Source organism: Pongo pygmaeus, chromosome 1 (genome assembly GCF_028885625.2).
Source record: "Pongo pygmaeus isolate AG05252 chromosome 1, NHGRI_mPonPyg2-v2.0_pri, whole genome shotgun sequence".
Classification (NCBI taxonomy): Eukaryota; Metazoa; Chordata; class Mammalia; order Primates; family Hominidae; genus Pongo; species Pongo pygmaeus.
The window spans coordinates 73,375,638-73,390,252 of record NC_072373.2 but is presented as its reverse complement, the minus strand read 5'-3'; the positions used below and the strand labels follow the sequence as shown (position 1 = coordinate 73,390,252).

General features: G+C 43.3%; 1 protein-coding gene across 1 annotated transcript in view; it reads left to right on the top strand.

Annotated features, from left to right (window-relative positions):
• PAPPA2 (pappalysin 2) overlaps positions 1–14,615 on the top strand; it is a 405,697-nt gene that overhangs the window by 99,066 nt on the left and 292,016 nt on the right. Inside the window, exon 2 of the mRNA XM_054455365.1 lies at positions 10,961–12,785. Within this exon, the coding sequence (XP_054311340.1) occupies positions 11,867–12,785 (919 nt within the window). The 5' untranslated portion in view covers positions 10,961–11,866. The remainder of the gene's footprint in view (positions 1–10,960; positions 12,786–14,615) is intronic.

Genomic DNA, 14,615 nt, shown 5'->3' with positions numbered 1-14,615 from the left:
TCTGATCTAGAATTCCAGGTGTTAGCTCAGGTTCTAAATACTGAGTGGTACTCTGTGTCATTCCTCAAATACTTTTGAGTAGGAAATCCCGACTGTTTTTCTTTATATTCATATGCAGTACCTCTGGCCACCAATTGAGTGGGGTTTTCTTTCACACCAAGCAATTCTTCAATTCTCTGTGGATGACAACTGGATGTCCTACAATTCAATTCAATTCCCACACTATCTACCTGGGCTTAGTGCAGATCCCACAAGTTAAGGGCTAAGTCCCACAAGATTGCTCTCCCCCAACTTTCAGACACCAATTGAAAATGAGGGGTTACCCACAACTTCTCTTCAACCTGGCTACAAATCTGAGGTTCCCATAAACCTCCCTCTTTAGGTTCAATCATTTGCTTAGAAAAGATCACATAATTCAGGAAAGCAGATTATTACTAGATTCCTGGCTTACTGAAAAAGTATACAACTCAGAAACAGCCAGATGAAAGAAATGCATATGGCAAGGTATGGGGAAGGGGCATGGAGCTCCCACGTCCTCTTCAGCCAGCCAACTGCCCAGCGTCTCCATGTGTTCAACAGCCTAGAAGCTAATTGAACCTCTTCCTTTTGGGTTTTTATCTAGCCGTGATTGATTAAATCATTAGCTGTTGGTGATTAAACTTATCTCCATCCCTTCTCCCCTCCTTGGAAGTCAAAGAGGTGAGGCTGAAAATTCCAGCCCTCTAACCATATGGCTGGTTTCCCTTATAATCAGTCCCCAGTCTTAGGGCTTTCCAAAAGTCACCTCCTTAACATAAGCTCAGGTGTGATTGAAGGAGCTTGCTATGAATAACAAAAAATGCTCCTTTCACCTTTGTCTCCGCATCACTTAGGAAATCTTGAGGGTTTTAGGAGCTCTGTGCCAGTACCTGGGACAAAGACCAAATATAGTTGCCTTCTCTCTGTATAACTGTGTTCCTCATCCATGGATTCAACCAACCTCAGAAAAAATAATAATAATAAATAAATAAATACACCTGAACTGAAACTGTGCATGATTTTTTTCTTGTCATTATACCATAATCAATATAGTATAACAACTACTTACATAGAACCTACATTGATTTAGGTATTGTAAGTAATCTGGAGATGATTTAAAGAATCCGGGAGGATGTGTGTAGGTTATATGCCAATACTACATCATTTTATATAAGGGACCTGAGCATCCTCAAATTTTGGTGTCCTCGGTGGGTTCCTGGAACCCATTCCTTATGGAAACTGAGGGATGACCATGCATACTTCTTATTATAAACCACAATGTCATAACCTTCTTTTAGCTGGGATGAAAAGGTGGGCAGTGAACTAGAGTTTCTCTCACTCTTTTTCAGTCGTAATTATTTTCTTCCAGCTTGCCTTCTGGTGTCAAATTATTGAGTCTCAGTTGGTGCTCAGCCCAATGCCCGGTTCTTAATGCACACATGGGTCTCCCTCATGGAAATGTAATTTATTTGGATTCTTTTGAGGCACACTTACCAAACTGAGGAAGGTGGCAGTGTGCAAGAGGAAGGCAGAAACAGAGCATTAATATGGCATTTGTTCCTGGAATATCAATTTAACTCAAGGTTAATTAATGTCAAAATAAGTATGGACAGGTTGTATTGTAGAGTAACATGCACACTTTATTTATTTATTTACTTTAAATGATAAAACATGAGATTTGCTCTCCTTTGTCTAGGGCTGCTTCCTGGACAGTTGGAGAAACACTGCTCTAAAACCTGTAATGCCCCTTGCTGAAGCAGAGTGATTTTTGCTACCCATTTTGATGCTATAATTTAGATATCCATCTCACCTCACTGCACTCTCTTTACCTGGGACATTTTGGTGGTGTTATTTTATTTTCTCTTCTCCTCTGGAGTGGATAGTTGAGTAATTGAAAACAATTTAGGTGGGGAATATGATAGGGCAATCAGTCCCGGATAAGAGAGAATATTTGAATATTTGAGAAAAAATGCTCACATTTTTCTATTAGTGAAAAAAAATAGTCAAAAACTTTACCCATCTCCTAATGAATATTAACAATAGGAATAGTCAATATAATCAGTCTGATAAGGAATAAAATAAAATTGCACATTTACATGTGAATTTACATATGAAACATTTGTCCTGGGAAGATTGGACTCAATAGCAATAATTATTGCAAAAGAGAATGCAGGACAGTTGAAGCTATAATTGATAAGTCTCATGTGAACAAAAGCTAAGAATTGGTTTGGATGAAAATTGATTTTAGTGAAATAAACATACAAATAGAAAATAATGAAAATACTTAACCACATCGATAGGAATTGATCAAAGAAGTAACATGACTTAATAAATTTCCCTCTTGAAATATAATTAGTTTTGGAAAAATGCTGATTTTGTGATTGCTTTTTATTGCTTAATCAATAAATTTCAAATTTTAGTGTTTATTTTTGTAATGTGAGGTAAAATTGTTTCCAAGGACCAAAAATGGTGTCATTGAAATGATTTACTGGGTCAAAATGATGAGATCAAAATTAATTAAAACAGTGGGCAAAAGTATTCTGAACCTTTGGCTTGCATGTGGAAGTTTTCCAGTAAAAGTTAATTAATAACCACAATCCTCATGTGTGTCTCTGTGCCACCCACTATACAATGAAGTTCCCATGTAATATTTCATGAATCCTTTGGATAATCTGTGTGACAGATGTTAGCACCTCTCTTTTGCAGATATAGAAACTTTATGTCAGCCTGTTCATATAGCTTATCTGAAAAGACTCAGCTTTTTATGGGTCTGTCTCCTAAGCCTTCAATACATTTTACCCCACTGCCACCCACCTGCCAACCATTCTGGGATAGCTCGAAACCCTAGGGCATCATTTCATTCATTGCCTCAATTCAGTTAAGTAAGTTGTGGTTGATTACACTACTGTGCCCAATAATTTGCTCCTGTCCCTGTAGGGAGATTATATAATCATGTCTATTGCTATGTGACTTCTTGTAGACTCTCCTTGTGTGAGGAGTTTCCTGCCCTGCCTCAATGACATCTGCCTTGGTTGTCATTACTTACTTTGGCCAATAGAAAACAGGTAGCAATGACCTGTGCCAAACCCATGCAAAAACTTTAAGAGCAATTGCATGGTTTCTCATTGCTCGTTTTCCCTCTACACAGGGTCTCTCAACCTCACTATTAACATTTTGGACCAGATAATTCTTTGTTGCTGGTGGAGATGGGGTCTGTCTTATGCATTGGAAGATGTTAAGTAGCATCCCTAGCCTGTACCCACTAGATGACAGCAGTATCCATCTCTCAGTTGTGACTACCAAAAATGCCCGGAGACATTGATGAAATATCCCCTGGGAGGTGACATCATTTCTGATTAAGAACCACTACTCTACCACAACAATGGTATGTCCCATAGAAGCTATTCCTTTATCCTCCATTCCAGGATTTTTAAAAAAATGTGGCGTGCCGACCCACAGCTACATGTAACATGTATGAAAAATCAACCTTTTCTCTTGTCTTTGAGATTTTGGGGTTGGTTGTTAGCACAACATAACCTAGTGAAAGCTGACTAATACAGACATGTAGAGGAAAGTGCAGGATACATTAGAGATGGTCATATCTTATTAATTTTTTAATTAGATGAAAATGAAATATTTTAATAGATAATTGTTAAGACTATCAGCTCATAGCTGTTATTAGTATACAAAAGTCAGTATCAGTTAAATAGAAAACATAACACGTATTTGTCTTGTATGATTCCTCCTAAATGGAGAATGAGTTGAGGAAATGACTGGTTTTCCATTTATATTTGGTTGGTTATTTGTCTGTTAGATTTTAATGGGGGCATGTTGGATCTGGGGGAGCAAGGGTAGTGGGAACAAGAGCTCTTGGGGAATCTCTGGAAGATACTCTAGCAGTGGCAGAAGTGGGACTTTCCCTGACTGCTGCTGTTGGCTGGGCTACATTTCTTGGAGGCATTGGACCCTCACTCAGTAGAGACTTTAGGAAAAGTCCGAAGAAAGATCTTTCCATTACTCCAGAGGAATCACTGAGTTGTACTTACCAGGAAAAGTCTGGTTTTGTCATGCTGGGAGTCAAATCATGGCATGTATTTACACCCTTCATGAAAAGGCAGTGCAGTATGACCACGAGTGAGAGCTCTGGAACCGGGCAGTTCTTTTCCAGGCAAATGAGTTCAGTCGCTTGACTCTGTGCTTTGGTGTTTCCATCTAAAAATGGGGATCATAGAGGAGCTATATCACAGGTTTGTTGTTGAATTAAATGAGATAATAGATTTACATTGATGCTACACTGGGCATGTGGTATGCGCTCAATAAATGCTAGCTACTACTGTTACTAGTTGTAAATGGGGATGAAAATGGGCTACATTTCTTGGAGGCATTGGGCATTCACTTAAGACATGAAAAGTCTGGTTTTTTCATGCTGGGAGTCAAATCATTTGAAAATGGGGATGACAGAGGCACCCACCTCACAGGACTGTTGTGAGGATTGAATCAATTAGTATACATGAAGTGGCCAGAACAGTGTGTAAGTAAAAATTTTTATTATTGCTGATATATTACCATCTCAGGGAAATCACCACATTTTAAAATTCTAACGCGGTACCAAATTTAAAAAGCTGCTTTCATGTAAGTGTTTTCATACTAATGCCATGTGTTCTATATTTGAGTTGTAAAATACGTGATAATGCCACAGATGCACAGGACATCTTTTTCCCTATAATAGCAAAGCTCTAAAACTCTTCACATACTACCCCTGTTTCTGCATATCAGTGTTTTTAATAAAGTCACATTCGAATATATGGCTTTCTTTCAGGACCAAAATAAATGTCATAGGTGCCCACTGCTAATGTACACTTGAGTCTCTGGTATATTTATAGGAAATGAGCACTAGTTGTCTTTTATAAATGAGACGATAGAATCTTAGAAAAGTGCTGGGCTGAAAAATAAGAGAATCTCAAGTGTGACCTGGAAGGGAACTTAGAGGTCTTCTATTCCAATTTTCTCATGTTACAGATAGCTCAGAGAAGTTCATTAACTTGCCCAAGGTCAGGCAGCTGTTGAATGGCAGCACAGGGGCATAATTGTTTATTTGGTAATAGAGTATTTGATTTATTGAGGCCATCTGGGTTGATGGAGCTGGAACTTTAAGCCAGCTTAGTGCTCCATCCAGCCCGGCTCTAAGGGGTCCCCTCAGAGTCTAGGCGAGATGGCCAGTGGAGAGTTCAGGCACAGAGCAGCACCTAACCACCACCAAGCAATGTCACACAATCTTTTGGTCTTTGGGCACCTGAAGGATGTAGATAGAAGAATACTGTATGCAAAATTAAAAGACCCTAGACCTACCCCTGGCTCTATCTGCCCACCGCCACCATATTTACTGAGGCATAATCTACATATAGCAACCTTTTTTAGTACACAGTTCTTTGAGTTTTGACAAATGCATACAGTCATGCATCATCACCACAACCAAGATAGAGAATAGCTGTGTAAGCCCCAAATCTCTTTGTGCTTTTTCTATTCAACTATTTCCCCAACCTTCAGCTCTTAGTAACCACTGATCCATTCTCTGTCCTCAAGGCTTTGCCTTTTTCAGAATGTCATAGAAATGGAATTGCACAGTTTGTAGCCCTTTAAGTCTGGCTTCTTTCATTTAGCATAATGCATTTGAAATTGTTTCTGGCTGTGTTCTTACTGTCTGCAGGTCTGTGGGTAAGTAGTTTAACCTCTTTCAGCCTCAGTGTCCTCATCTGTAAGATGGGCATTAACACTTGCTTTGCATTCACGTTGTTGTGGTTAGAAAGAAAGAATGCATACAAATGTGGATTAAGTAAGAGGAAATGCAAGTGTACAAACGCACTCATTATTTTTGTTATGAAGTTGCCTTTTGAAGAGATTCCAGGTACAAAGGCAATCCTAATTGAAGTATAAACCCTGCAGAGCCTTTGTTTGTCTGATGAGCGGGGAAGAACCCAGCATCACTGTTAAACTCTCCCCAGCCAAAGGGCTCCATGAGCTAGTTCCAAGCCTCAAAATCTTACAGAAAACACTTACCCAATAGGGACTGTCACCAAGGAATGTAGATCTCTGGCATATTGCTTTCACCATACTGCTCCCCCGAGGTGCTGGGAAATTTAACCTGTCTATGACATACTTTGATCTATTTGGATGGAAAGTAGCTTTTAAAACATGACCATTAACACTGCTAATAATTTATAATGGTAATTGTATTCTGGAAAAAAAAATGAATATCTGACATACGGAGCACCAAACAGTTCCACAAGAAGATAGGGCTTGTCTTGGCTCAAAATGCACAGGGAGGAGGGTGAAATCCAGATTTGCATTTCCTTCTGAGTGTTATGTGATTCTGAGTTATAGAACACATATGACCAACATATATGCCCTGGGCATTTTTGCCAGGATGTGGAACCTGGGAGGCCAGTGTTCGATACTGCCTTCCCATGCAATTGACAAATGGCTGGCAAACCAGCCAGACAGGTGAAGACAGTGCGTAGCCAGAGAAGGCAAAAAAGCTGGGCAGGGATTTAGGAGACCTGATGCTATGTCTGGCCCTGCCATTAATTGTGTGACTTTGTGCTTGTTCCCTTACCCGCAAAAAAAGGGGGCTGTAGTAGATTACCCTGAAGGAATCACAAGTTAACCCTGAAAGATAGAGCCCGACTTCCATCTCTGAGCACCAGAGCCAGGGGAGCAGAAAGCAGCAACCCTGAGCCTCAGAGTGAAATCCTTCAGAGAAGCTCCCTGTTTCCAGCACTAGCTGAATAAGATTCCAATAAACATATTGCTGAAATGTTTGTTTCCGGGTGTCATTTTAGACTGCAAGTAGCTAAAACAGATCTGGCTTCTATATATAGATTCCGCATTTGGTTGTGTTCTAGGAGGCTTTTATTACTACGCTCCCTGGCTGGCTCCCAGCTGAGCTTTTCCTTCAAGGGATCAGATTTTGGAACCAGAAAGTCAAAGAGGATCAGTGACCATATTAAGGGGCATCTCTCTCTCTCTCTCTCTGTCTTGTTCTCGCTCTCTCTCTCGTTCTCTCTCTGCTAATGCTGTATACTGCAGGTGGATGCCAGCGTGGACTGGCTCCTTTCTTTGTGCAAAGACTCTTAATAATAATGATGACAAAGCTAATGAAAACTGACCAGCCCCACTATGGGAGTAAATATAAGCAAAACACTCCTGACGTCCTGGGCTTAAAGGAAACATCATATAATTTGGGTTGAAATGAAGTGCAGATGATCACAAACAGCCCAATCTTTAGATAAGAGGACCCAGGAACCTCTGTGGATAGAAATAAAGGAAGGGGCTGTGAAGAATGGGTTTCTTTGGGGGAGTGGGTGTCTGAATTTTACTCATGAATTCTCCAGGGGAAGATATGCTGGAAATGAAAGGTGAAAGAAAGAAGGTGGAGGTGGAAGTTGGAGGCAGAGATGCAGGGAGGGAAAGCGGAGGGAAGAGGAGTTCCCTTAAAGAGACAATGTTGAAGCCTTGCAATCGGATTTTGTAAAACGTGTCCAGTCACTAAGAGACAGCCCCCCTACTGTGTGTCCTTTGTTTTCTGTACATAAAACCTAACCTCGACCCCATGTTATAGTGTCTCCTCCCTTCACCTGCCTCTGAGATTTCTTTATGTTTAATCATCATGGATCTAACTGCCTTCCTGGTCTCCATATTTTTGTGCCTCACCATCTCTTTCTAGTTTTTCTTCCTCCTTGTTTCATTCTTCCCTCTTCTCTTCTCTACTTCTCTTTTCCAGTTCTTTCTCCTCCCAGAATCTTCTCTTTTTCCTAGTCCTCCTACCCTCCCCCTTCCATTTTACCCTTTCCTCCTCCATCTCTCCCCTCCCCCTCGCCTTACTCCCTTCCCCTTTCCCTCTTTCCCCACGCCTCCTTCTTTCTTCTCTTTTCTTCCCCCCTTACCCCTGCCTGTCCTTCTCCCCTTCTTTTCTCTCTCCCCTTTCCCATCTCCTCATCCCCTCTCCTCTCTCTCCTCGCTTTCCTCTTTTCCCTTTCCCTCCCTTTCCCTCTCCGTCCTTGTTTATCTGTAAGCTCCAATTTCTTGCCTTATAGATTTACCTGCAGAACAAGACACTGCTCCTCTTGCAAAACACTGTTTAAGAAATCCATATCCTCTCCCTTCATTCCTTGGGCATTTCAGAAATGATATTCCTCCCCCAACTACCCCCGTCAAAATAAAATGAATCCAGCCAGCTCCTGCTGTGTGTCCTTAAATCCATTCCCTCTAGCTTCGCTGGTTTGAAAGCCTGTACCCTAGAAGGGGCCTCCTGCATTTGCTGGCAACCCTGCTCAGTCTGATCGCCACAGATAGTGCTTTGGAGTGAAAAAAAGGGGGAAAAACCCTCTCCTTGGAGATTTCAAAACAGATTCGACCAGCTTTCAAGTCTGTGCACTTGCGGAGTGGCAGGGTTTGGGGAAGAGGGGTAGGGGACTTGGGGTGTGGGTGTTTGTCATAAACAAATAGCAACAGAATTTATGTCTATATAAATTTGGGTTTCCCTTGGCATGTCTAGTGTCTTTCTCCCTGGCATCGAGGGTGGGTGCTGTGCAAGCCTGATTTCCCTCACACTTTTGCTCGGGGGTGTGTATGTGTGATGGAATTGAGGAGGGGGTTGCTGTGTTTTTGATCTGATTCACTTGACAGATTATTTGAATCCAGCCCACCTTTCCGCACATGTCAAACAGATGGGATCATTGTTAAAAGCCTTGAGAGAGCCGAGGCTGAGCGGTGGGTAAGGCAGGGAGGGGGAAGAGAGGAGGGGGGCCGAGGGAGGGAGGGGGCACCTTCTAGTAGCTTTGTGTTTTTCACACATTGGAACTGACAGGAGTCCTTCTTCTCCGTGGGGGGGTGTGTTGCGGGTATGGGGCTGATGAGGGGTGGGATGGAAAGGAGAGGGAGGTGGGGTGTTGGTGGGCAGGGTTATGATGTCACAGCAAAAGTTACAACAGGAGGAAAACACAGAAATGGTTCAACATTTTTTTTTTTTAACTTGGGACTGCCAAGAGCTGAAGGAGAGTGGTGAGCAAAGGAATGAAGGGAGAGAGAGAGAAACTAAACTGGAAGCTTGAGTTTTGTGTAGCTTCTTGAAACCTTATGAATGGATTACTAGAAGCTGAGAGCCAGGAGAGACCTATAGGGGATGCAAGATCCCTTACACATTAAAAGGGGGAGAAAAGCAGGCGGAATTCTTCTTCCTGGCTGTGTTATCCTTCCTTCCTGAAATGAATGGTAGGAAACCTTTTTCTGAGGGTTATGGGGTGGCATGCGGGAGGGGGAAGTTTACTTCTTTTCTTACCTGAGTATCTTCCCTTTACTTGAACTAAACCTCCTCTCTTCCTTCCCTCCTTTCTTTTCTGCTCTCTCTCTCTCTCTCTTTCTCTCTCTCTACCCTCTGCTTTCCTGGTTTTCTCTATATCCCCCTCCCTAGAGCCCTAATCTTTATTCTTGAGCTGCTTCAGAAAGAGAGGGAGAGAGAGAGAAAACTGAGTCAAAAGTGAAGGGAAGGAAAAAGGGCAGTCTAGGATTGAGGGGTATCTGCTTAGTAATATCCATGTGCCTGAGTTGATATCTTCTTGGGGGACTTGCATCGAGGCTCCAGTGGATGCTACATAAGGAAACAGGACATGCTGGGATGAGGTGTTTAAGATACAGCATTTATAATGCAAACAAGTCAGTTCTTAGCTGGGGTAGAGGAGTTTAGAAGATGATGAGGAGACTCAAGGCAGAAGAGGCAGTGTGATCTTACTCCAGAGTATGTGGACTGCATGTTTTAGATGTGGGCAACACAAGCAGTGACTTTAAAAGTGTAAGTGATTTTTCTTATTATGTGAATGAAGGACCCAATGTGTTTCTCCACTGTTTTGTACCACCTGTGGTCAGACATCCTTACTTGTGTTAAGAATTCAGAACCATGCCATGTGTTTGTCCATATATACATGTGTGTATTTGTGTACATGCACATGCACTTGGGGGTGGGGGCCCTTTGAGAAAGCCTTTATCTAGGCATCTAGGCAAACACTGCACAGGTTAAAATTATGACATTTTCTTCCCCATCCTTTCCATCCATTTCAAATCAATTGGAAACATGGTTGCTTGGGTCTAGCTGTTCATTTTTGTAAATTACTTATTTTGAACATCTCATTTGTTTATTTGCTCACTCAGCATATGGTGACTTTTAGTAACTTCAGATTGAGAAACTTCTGAGATAAAAAGAAGACCTATGTAGTATGAATTCATGGCATTTCCATTTAGTACTTCTCACAGCAGGATACTTGATTTCTCCTTTCTCCCATGTCCGATTTAAAGTGAATTTAAGATAGTGTTCTTTTGAATCCCAAATGATTGATCAAAGTAAGAAAAAATACTTTGTTTGTTTTGTTTGTGACAAAACAAAAGAAAGATACAAGGGATCCCTAAAAGGTTAGTGTGGGCTTATTAGGCAGTAGGTAGATCTGTTCACAGTAAGTGTGTGTGTGTGTGTGTGTGTGTGTGTGTGTGAGAGAGAGAGAGAGAGAGAGAATACACACAGAGAAGAGTACTCCAAAACAGTATTGATTCTTTGCTATTGATTGTGTAGGCTGCAGCTGCTGAAAGAGAAAGCCCGAGATGTTTACTGGGTAAACCAAGAGTAGCGTCTGTCCCTTGTGCCTTGGTGAGGTGGGGAGGTTTTCAGGAGGAAGGAGGGGACAGGGAGGAGTAGGTGGAGTGATGCATTGAACTTACTAGCTTTGACATCATCATTGTCTTTAAATGAAAAGAAACAAAAACAAAAACAAAAACAAAAAACAAGAAGATATTTACAGGCAGACAGAAAGGGAGCCAAGGGGAGCAGGAGAGACTGGAGAGAACAGGTCCCCTGAAGTATATGCTCTTCTTTTTGCTCTTTTCCCGATCTTCCCAGGAACCCACAAGACTCCCAGAAGGTGAAGTTAAGAGCTCCCAGGCTCATAAGGTTATTAGAACAGCAAACTGGCACCCCAAAGAACTTTACGGAGACTTGCAACCTACCAACAAGTTGGATGAGGGATTAAAAGCCTTCAACAACCAACAACCCCAAGCATCAAACTGAAGGAAACATTCTAACCTTCACAGACAGACTGGAGGCTGGATGGGGACCTGGCTGAAGACATCTGGAGAATGAAAGTTAAGTACCAGCTTGGATTTTTGTGCCCCTAGATTATTTTTGCATTTTAAAATAAGAAGCATCAAATTGCGTGTCTCTGTGTAAAAGTTCTAGCAATTTGTTTTAAGGTGAACTTATTTTGGCTTAGGGACTACCAAAACAGAAGGTAATTCCTAGGGAAGGAAGAAGAGAAAAAAATGAAAATTAGAGAATAGGATTATTTTGAATGACTTCAGGTAGCGAGGAGTGTGTGTGAGTGTGGATTTGAGAGACTTGGCTCATGCCTGTGGGTCTCTCTTCTAGTATCAGTGAGGGGAGGGATTATTGAAGAAGGGGGGGGGTAAAGAAAGAAATCTGAGAGTTCTGGGAGGAAATTCAGAGGAACCGAGAGAAATTAACTTCATTCTGCAAGGACTAAACTACAGCAAGAGGAGAGAGGTCAAGCGAGAAGCGTGCGGGAAGCACACGTGCTGGGGAGGCATAGAAGCCACACTGGCAGAGCGGCCAGCACAGGTAGCCAGCAGAGGCATTCTTGGGGCTATTTGAAAAAGTTTGGTCTGTGAACAAAACAGTTTCCCTGTTGACTGCAAATCCATTGCTAGCTGCCTCTTTCTCATCTGCCCATCACTCTGGTGTGGTACCCAGAAGCTGACTTCTGGTTCTGTAGAAAGAGCTAGGGGAGGTATGATGTGCTTCAAGATCCTAAGAATAAGCCTGGCGATTTTGGCTGGGTGGGCACTTTGTTCTGCCAACTCTGAGCTGGGCTGGACACGCAAGAAATCCTTGGTTGAGAGGGAACACCTGAATCAGGTGCTGTTGGAAGGAGAACGTTGTTGGCTGGGGGCCAAGGTTCGAAGACCCAGAGCTTCTCCACAGCATCACCTCTTTGGAGTCTACCCCAGCAAGGCTGGGAACTACCTAAGGCCCTACCCCGTGGGGGAGCAAGAAGTCCATCATACAGGACGTAGCAAACCAGACACTGAAGGAAATGCTGTGAGCCTTGTTCCCCGAGACCTGACTGAAAATCCAGCAGGACTGAGGGGTGCAGTTGAACAGCCAGCTGCCCCATGGGTAGGGGATAGTCCTATTGGGCAATCTGAGCTGCTGGGAGATGATGACGCTTATCTCGGCAATCAAAGATCCAAGGAGTCTCTAGGTGAGGCCGGGATTCAGAAAGGCTCAGCCATGACTGCCACTGCTACCACCGCCATTTTCACAACCCTGAACGAACCCAAACCAGAGACCCAAAGGAGGGGCTGGGCCAAGTCCAGGCAGCGTCGCCAAGTGTGGAAGAGGCGGGCGGAAGATGTGCAGGGAGACTCTGGTATCTCTTCACATTTCCAACCTTGGCCCAAGCATTCCCTTAAACACAGGGTCAGAAAGAGTCCACCGGAGGAAAGCAAGCAAAATGGTGGAGAGGGCTCCTACCGAGAAGCAGAGACCTTTAACTCCCAAGTAGGACTGCCCATCTTATACTTCTCTGGGAGGCGGGAGCGGCTGCTGCTGCGTCCAGAAGTGCTGGCTGAGATTCCCCGGGAGGCGTTCACAGTGGAAGCCTGGGTTAAACCGGAGGGAGGACAGAACAACCCAGCCATCATCGCAGGTAACACCCCTCTCCTGGGCTTTCTGAGATCCTGAGGGTATGGCTGGCTTAATTTCTGATGGGTTAGACATAGGGAGCGAGGATGGAAAGGGGACCCAACAGGAAAGCCAGAAAGGGCTAGCCAGGGAGAGGAGGAAGGGCCTTTTATTAATCAGCACAGCAGGATTCCAGACACCATCAAAAAGGAGATAATGACTCTAGCCATATCAGCCTCTGTAACTTGTATTGATCTCATGTCCTTCTATACATTGTGCTTGCACTTAGGAGACTTTAGCTCTCTTACCTCTCTTTAAAGGGATAGAGCTCCTTGGTTCTTTGCCAAAAGAGAAGGGGTGTCACACTCCATTTCCGGTAGACCAATATGAGATACCCAGGCAACCTTGAAGACAGATGAGAATCCAACGACCTGAGCAATGAGTCATGCCTGGGCTGGTCCAGGTGGTGAGGAAACAAGGCTGCTAGGTACACAGCCGTCAGGTCCTGCCTGGTTTCCTTTTCTCTGAGTGCCCTGGATCTTGGCAGAAAGGTGCCCTCTGGTCCAGGTCCTGAAGGTCCCTCCACTTTGTCACAGCAATCATGTGTCCAGCTTAGGAACAGTAGGGTCCACTGGAAAAAGTGAGCACTTACAAGCCAAGATCCCGACTTCTAGGCCTGCTGTTGTTGTAAGAAGGACCTAAAAAATGAAACCTTTTATAACTCCATGGTTTTGATCAGGAGCACTAGTCTGGGAACATGACCCACATTTGTTTGCACTATACACAGATCTTGCTTTTCATGGAAAGTCACCCAGAAGGGCAAATAAAAATGAGGTTAAGAGTAACTGTTCCCTGTTGCCTTACTGGGAAAGTTGGAATGAAGCAAGGGGTCATGGATTAGACATGATATTTCATCATTTAGTACCTTATCCTTTTGAATTCCCCATGACAGAACCTAACACAAAGCAAGGTGCACAGTAGAACCATATAATCTGCTTAATTTGAATTATCCACAGTGCCCTTTCATGTTTTCCAGTCCCATTATATTGATGGGGAAACTGAGGCAATAAAAGGCATGCGAGGCAGGCTGGGAATAGAACTCCAGGACACTTGAATTGCTTGAAAATTTTCCAAATTAAGAAAAAATTCTCAGGTTCCTGGATGCCTGCAAGTAAGTTTCAGACTAGGGAAAGAAGTCGGCAAAGAGGGAGCCTCTTTCAAGGGGGTGTTGCTGGAACATCCCTTCCGGACACTCTGTCTCCCCCTCTTTGGCTGTGATTTCTCCTTCGGAAGCTGGGATTCCCAGACACTGAGCATTCTCAAGTCTTGTGGTTTTGCTGTATTTTATTTTTGGGTGGGAGAGGGCGTGGGGAAAGGGGAGAAATAAGGGTTGGGCTATAAGTTAGGTGGGGGAAGAGAAAGAGTAGAAGGAAATCCTTATTCTGGGGCCAAATGGAAGAAATAATGAGATGATTATCTTATCAGAGTTGGCAGCTCCACAATTTCTCCCAGATGACATCTTCTTGCTGCTTAATCTTGCTTCCTAGTACCCATCTGCCAGGGAAACTGTGTGCTTGCAGTCTAGACTAAGACCCACGACTCCGCTTACCCCTCCTCTTGCAGTAGCAACATAAAGACCGGGGATCAATTCCCTGGCTGAAAGAAATGAGAGAAAGATCCAATAGGAGTCTATGTGGGAGGCTCTAAGGGGCTACTGCTTTGGGTTACTAGAGGCCAAATCTGGGGAAACTTGACTCCTGTCCTGTCCCTCCTGTGTCCTGTCTGATGTTCTGCACAGAGGAAAGCAGAGTCATGATTTGATTCCAGTTACAGCATTTCTTGTGACACCTCCCCC